The 7,063-nt window shown below is 41.3% G+C and overlaps 1 protein-coding gene across 1 annotated transcript; it reads left to right on the top strand.

Moving 5' to 3' along the window:
• Window positions 1-313: 313 nt before the first annotated feature.
• LOC124674606 (protein ANTI-SILENCING 1-like) lies at window positions 314-6,397 on the top strand. The gene is made up of 11 exons (XM_047210647.1): window positions 314-436; window positions 1,487-1,863; window positions 2,255-2,423; window positions 2,535-2,938; window positions 3,735-3,761; window positions 3,952-4,044; window positions 4,578-4,656; window positions 4,762-4,846; window positions 5,498-5,609; window positions 5,695-5,811; window positions 5,898-6,397. The coding sequence occupies exons 2-11, from the start codon at window positions 1,531-1,533 to the stop codon at window positions 5,943-5,945; spliced, it is 1,467 nt and encodes a 488-aa protein (XP_047066603.1). The 5' UTR covers window positions 314-436; window positions 1,487-1,530; the 3' UTR covers window positions 5,946-6,397.
• The last annotated feature ends 666 nt before the right edge of the window (window positions 6,398-7,063 follow it).

Raw genomic sequence — 7,063 nt, 5'->3', positions numbered from 1 at the left:
GCGAAACACGCCAATCTATTGGCCACGAGCGAGAACTACCGTTGTCGCGCGGGAGCAGGTAATCACCAGCGGCAAGCCTCGACGAAATATTAAACCGCCATTACCAACCTTGACAGTGTCAGTGCTAAACAAGGGCGTTCGCACGGTATACCCGACGCAAACGGTCATCCAAACCGTACAACATCCGTAGACCAACGTAAACGGACCCACCTTTAATTTGGGCGTCCGAAATTAGTGGACCCGTTGGAGATAGCCCTAACTGAGCTTTTTTTAACTGAGCTGAGAATAAGGTCGTCCTGTTGGTTCTGTCTCCCATCTCGCTCCCTTCCTTCGAACAGAAGCCGGTCCGAGGACTGAAACTTGGCGGCGCCGGCGGTAGTCTTCACGCAGCTCCGGCCGCTGGCGAAAAAGGGCGAGCTCCCCGTCGCGACGCTAGGTACTCCCATCTCCGTGTCCCTCTCTGCTAATTCCGTGACCCTAGCCTCCGGGACGAACTCGGTAGTCGGTAGTCGGCGCCGCTAACCCCGCCCGCTAGTCCTCACCCTTCGGAGCAGCAGCCCTAGGCGACGCCCCCACCGCCGGCGGCACCGCGACTCCGTGAAGCGCCGGGCTCCTGTGCAGTTGTTCGCTGTCCATCCCTCTCGCCATCTCTCCCTCTAGGGTTTTGTTTCTGTCAATTTATTTCAGTTTCTGCAACCCTAGGTTTGTCTTGGATGGGGATTCATCGAGTTGGAAGGCATATGTGCTGCGGTTTCCTCCTGCAACTCTTGATCTAGGCATTTTTGTTACGAGACCGTTCATCAATTTTGGGGGTGGTTTTTGTAATCACGTTTGGCCTGCACCATCTGTTATGTTCAGAACTTTGTCGCCTGAATTTTGTGCTCTCGGAATGTTTCTTTTGGTATGCCGTTTCCTTGCAGCATTTCCTTTTTTAAATTGATTTATTCAAGTTATCGTAGTAACATGATGGTATTTTTTCTAAGTATGAACACAAGGCCCGAGGGTTTTGTTCTGCACATTCTTGTTCTACTGGAGTGAGCCTGCCCTTCTTCCTGGAAGGGAAATATATGAAGTTTTCCTTAGAGTGCACTAAATGGATTTCTGATGAATCGACATTTAGATATTGTGTGATAGCTGATATCAAGACTCGTGTGCTTATGGTTTATGGTTGGCCTAAAAGAAAAGTGGAAGACTGAGAAGACCCCACATTTTATTCTCTTTACTCTATCCAACCTAATTCAACCCAAGGACATAAGCCAATAGAGCGCAAGCCATTGCTGAGCTGCAAGTTTCATCTAGCAGTTGCTCCTTCTCTAACGGTGTTCCTATTAATATCTTATTTCACCCTAGTTAGCATGTGGACTCCAGGCCAGCCAAAGATTTGTAGCAGATCGAAGTATCTGTTGTATGCTGTGCTACTGTTATTGATAACTCTGTGCTAATATTTTTGGTGTTGCTTAATTTATTTTCTTTATCTTTCTACTAGGCATGTGGTAAGGGGAAGTTGAGCTGCAAGTGGCCATTATCAGAATGGATGGAAGTAGTGAGAATATCCAGTTCTCATGGGGAAACAAGAGAGCAAAAGGTGGTGCCAAGATGGATACACAGTTCTATGGTTCCTTCACATTTGACAATGTGAAGTACTCATTGTTTGACTCTGTGTATCTTTTTAAAAATGGTGATCCTGAGCCGTACATTGGAAAGATATTAAAGATATGGCAGCAAAATCAAGCTAAGAAAGTAAAAATTCTTTGGTTTTTCTCCCCGGATGAGATCAGAAGTTACTTAAGCGGTCCTGTGGCGGAGAAGGAGATATTTCTTGCTTCTGGTGATGGCACTGGCCTTGCTGATATCAATCCACTGGTAGTTTTTTCCTTCTTTATTCATAGATTTGTGTTTCCTTATGTTTGGATAGACCCACAAATCATAAATGTAATTTTAAGTTAAAGAGTTCCAATCTTCATAAATAAAAGGTTGGTTAACACTTTATGGAGTATATTTGGCAATAGATGTGAACTCTAGGCACAAGGAAAGCCTGAGTGAGCTGCATCAGGCCTGGCTTTGTTCATTTGCAAAATCTAAGCTGAACCAGCTTGGTCAGGAAAGCAGTTCAACAAGCATGTGAACATCTCTATTAGGGTTCAACAGTTACACTTTCAAGCTACTTTGGCACATCACTGCTAATTCAGTTCATTTTTAACCCTTCTTGCAACTAAAATGTTCTAATTTAGCCATTTGTTCATCACTCAATTAGGAAGCTATTGCTGGAAAATGCACTGTTGTTTGCCTTTCAAAGGATGAGAGGAATCGCCAGCCGACTCCAAGGGAACAAGAAGTTGCTGATTATATCTTCTATAGGTTCTTCGATGTTGGAAACTGCACACTTTCTGATAAAGTACCTGAAAAAATTGGAGGGCTGGAAGGTCAGTCTAGGATCCAGATTTCGTTCATGCATTGGATCACATATAGACATATTTTGTTTGCCCAATACATTGTATCCACGTACATCTCAAATTATTCTCCTTCTGATGCAGTCAGCAGTCTGCTTAATCCTAAAGACGAGCAAGTTACATGCTATCCGGATCAGGATACGCAAGGCGTGGATCAGAAGTTGGGTGCAGGTCTGGTTGCACCCCTTCCACAGTCAGCGGTTGAGATGGAGGATAAAAATCCAGTTGCTGCAGTGACCCCTCCCCAGTCAGGGGCTATTCCTCTCCCTCCAGCAGTCAAAGAGGAGGATAAAGCAAAGGTTGCTGCCGTTCCTCTCCCCCCAGCAGTTAAGGAGGGTGTTCCCAAACCAACACAAGATATTCCTAAACGCACACAGAAAGATCTTTCTGAGAAGATGCCTTCCAAGAAGTTGAAATTATCCCAAGATCTTACAGGACCTAGTGTGGCCCCAGTTCCTGACGTGAAAGTTCACCCTGGTCAGGCTGTTGTAAGTTTCCTGAACTAATAAAGAACTGTTTTGACATATTTCTATGTGAGCATATTATAAACATGTAAAACACATGTGCGACCTCTTGTATTCTTTGTTCCGTTGCACTCATTGAAACTGAAATCAAGTTGATCGCTATCTAACTGCATCATATCACAATTTAACACACAAAACGGTAAGGAATATTTTGGTTCCTTGGTGAAATACGAAATTTCTTATAGGGCTTCTCTTGTTTGCAGCATTTTAGTTGACAGATTTTACCAGTGCATATGTCGAAGACACATTGCTGGCCTATAAGCTTCATACATGTCATAAGCTGTCTTAAACATCTTAAATGCATGCATTTGGATGCAATATTGCTTTATCTAGGTAGAAGTATGTCTGAATTTATCATTGTACTGAAAATTACCGATTCATTGCCATAACACAGTCTCTTGAAACTGCTGCCATGCACTACAACGGGTATTTGGGAGCAATGTCTGTAGCACATACTCCTTTCCAGATTTGGTATCCAAAGTCTTATCTCTCTTTCAGCTTTATTTCTTACATCAGTGGGTTGAGTCTTGGGAAATAATGGCATATTTGTACACAACAAGCAGACGTGCTTCATAGTTTTCAATTAGTTTGCTTTAAGGTTTTATTCTGTATTTGGCCAAACATTATCTACATTTGCTGTTGAGATTTGGCCAATGCTATTCACGAGTGGGTTAAAAGGGATAAACCATATACAAGTTCTTGTTTACAATTTCCCCATGTTTTCTTCCGTGTGCTGATACACTTCTATGCTATTTAACAGGACCGAAGCAAATGGTTCAAAGCTCTTGTGAGTTATCTCTCTTTGCTTTAGAGTCGCTTGTATATATGCTATGCCTGATGTCGCATTTGTTTTATCTGCACTTGATAAGTTGTTTAGTCAAAAGTAGAATATGCTTTCAGCTCTATGTTACTGTATATTAAATGAAATTATGCTTTGGCTTTCAGTTATATGTTAGTCTGTTAAATGAAATTTGCAGCCATGGGATGATGAACTACAAGTGTCTGATGAGGAGGGGAGACTAGTGTATATCCAGAATCTGGACATACAGTTTGCAGCTTCTGACATAGTGGTACCATGTTCTCTTCATCTATTTGGTTGTCAGGAAGCCCAAGCTGCATTTTGTTCTCTATTGTATTTCGTGGCCTAGAACTAGAAGTATCATCTTGTTGAATTGCTTAAGCTGTATGTTCTGTTGCACAACTGTCACTGTGTACACTTTAATTTCTGCTTGCTTAACTTCTACATTCTCCCAAAGTGTATCTTCATATTTGCTACTCCCTACGATCCATAATAATTGTCACTGATTTAGTACAACTTTGTACTGAAGCAGCGACACTTATTTTTGATCGGATGGAGTACTTTATTTTTCTGCTATAGAAAGTAAAAAATGCTGTATATATTATATTCATTGGCAAGTTGGTGCGGGCCTGGGGGGACATGTGGAGAATGTAGGGACTTGAAAAAGTTGATGAATTCTTTGTTCATATCCATTTTCTTTTGCTCAAGAATCTTTGTCAACCCTGTTTAGTACCCATTCTACTCCTTTTAAGTATCACACTATCAATCTAATGAATATTTCTCATGATAATCATATGCTTGCAGGAACTTATTCGTGAGGCGCTTCAACTACCTTGTAGAGCTCGCCCTATAAACCACCCGACCTATGATGATCCCAACAATGGTGAGTGAGTTTTGTTTGCAAGTTCACTCTTCTACACAAAGTCTACATGTTTGAGGTAACCTTCTTTTTAAATAGAGCTTAAACAATTTTCCTTCTTATTTTTAGGAAAAGCTTATGCTGTATTTAAATCTAAAAAAGCTGCCGATGTTGCTATTTCGAAGATCAATTCAGGCCTGGTAGTGGGTGGAAGGTAACTGACTTTGTTGCGTTGATACTTGTTGGAATGATGAAATCTACTGTACTTTGTTTAAGTGAGGTCATGTACTCCCTCCGGTTCATATTAATTGACTCTAATATGGATGTATCTAGACACATTTTAGTTCTAGATACATTCATATTAAAGTCAATTAATATGAATCGGAGGGAGTAATGAATTTCATATCAAGTGTTGCTACTGTTTGTTATTTTCACATGATGGCTCCTTCAAACCAACTGCAAAAGAGGGATCAAAACTAACATTGCCTTATATTACCAATTGCTACTACCATGAGCACCAATTTATGTGTTTTAGTTCTTTGTTTAGTTGGAAATCAAACAGGGACTGTGCACGTGCAACATTGCAATTGATGGTTAGACAGTTTGTTGATACAGTTTGTATGTGACTGCCACTTGCACTACCCAGTATAATTGTATAGCTCAGTATGAAATATTCCCTCTGTTCCAAAATAAGTAGCTTAACTTTTTCTAGATACAAATGTATCTACACATTGAAATGCGTCTAGATACGGCGTATCTAGACAAAGCTAAGTCACTTATTTTGGAAGGGAGATAATACGTAACTTTGTTTAATTTGGTTTTCTGTTGTTAACCCATTGATTCTTACAATTTGTATTACTTGCAGACCACTTTACTGCAGCAAAGGGTTACTTAAGATTAAAAAACCTTCAGGAGCTCTAGTTGGGCACTTAACCATCAGTAATCAAAAAATGAGTCAAAGACAACGAGAAGACCAGGTGCTGATGGTGTTGTAAAATTAATCCTGTCACAGTTATTTCTTTTCTGAATATGATATTTATGCTACTATTGTTCTTTCTGCAGAAGAAGGCAGTATCGACCTCACATTGCTCTCAACCCAACACAATAGAATATGACCTGGCATTGGACTGGATGCTTGTCCGAGAAAAGCAAGCAAGAAAGTTCAGTATACTTCATAAGGTAATTGCAGTTCCTCCATGCTTTCAATATTTGTACGGGGGTTTATAAATTGAGACCTTAAGTTTGCGTGTTGATATTTTCTGTAGAAGCACGCAGATGAGAGGAAGTCGTTTGCAGCAAAGATTGGGAAGTAGCGTTATTGGAATTGCTTAACCAACGGGAACCAGCCTGTTTTTCTGCGTGTCAGTTGTCGGATGGGGTTCTCAACTGATTATCGTCCCTTGGATCTTGGTGTGTTGTTGTCACCTGAAGCAACCACCTACCTGCAAGTTTTGTCGCAATTGCAACATTATGGGTCAATGGTTTATTTTTTGGCTTCAATTCTGTTGAATTCCGAGCGGAAGTCTAACTGCACCTTAGGATGTTCTTTGTTACGGAGGAAAGGTATAGAGGGGGAAACTTCTCAGGACGTAGCTTCAGGAATCAGAGTAGCGGGAAATGTCTCAGGACATTGTTTCAGGAATCAGAGTAGTATTGTAGAAGTAGCCCTTGCAGCAAGCATGAGGCTGTTTTAGGCTAACTGTAGGCCACCGTGCACATCTGTAGTCTGTGGCTACGTACTTTCAGGTAGCAAATGATGAACTATGTATGTTCCAGAAGTTCATGGCTTGGCTACCTGTTCTCATTCATGGCACTGCATGCTTGTATGGCTCTAGTCCGGTGTTCACTTATGATTCTGCAAATATGCCGCGGCCCCATACCCAAAGGCCACAGTGGCACCATGGTGTTGTATTTGACGGCGATTAATCTGTGTTTGTCTCTACCGGTGATTTTACCAAATCATTGGCTTGCCTGTCTATCAACCAGTACCTTCGAGGGAGTCCTGCAAAAACAAAAAACAAAAAGTATGGTTTGTTACGTACATCCATCATTTTGGACATGAGTGAGTTAATCTGTAGCTGTTGGCATGCTAGTTCTCCTGTAAAGCTTGGATCTGAGCGAGGAGATTGTCTCGAAGCCAAACCGTTTTTGTCCCAGGATTAGTTCAAGTATAAAACACTAGCTTTCAGGTCGAGCTAGTGGTGACAAGATTTACTCGGAAGTGTCATATTAGCTAGCATGCAATGTGTGCGGTGTAACGCTACCCAGAGTGTATGAATGCCTTGTTACATGTGAATGAACAGATAGGCTCGTAACACGGTGCTGAAAAAAAACATTGGCCACCCTTTGTTTTTTCTTTCTAAAATGTTTAACACTACAGTTATATGCTTTTTCTACTGTTACATTGGATGCAATTTTTTTTGGCTCCTGG

The sequence above is a fragment of the Lolium rigidum genome, chromosome 7, assembly GCF_022539505.1.
Source record: "Lolium rigidum isolate FL_2022 chromosome 7, APGP_CSIRO_Lrig_0.1, whole genome shotgun sequence".
Classification (NCBI taxonomy): Eukaryota; Viridiplantae; Streptophyta; class Magnoliopsida; order Poales; family Poaceae; genus Lolium; species Lolium rigidum.
The sequence above is the reverse complement of the archived record's forward strand: the minus strand, read 5'-3'. Positions and strand labels throughout refer to the sequence as shown.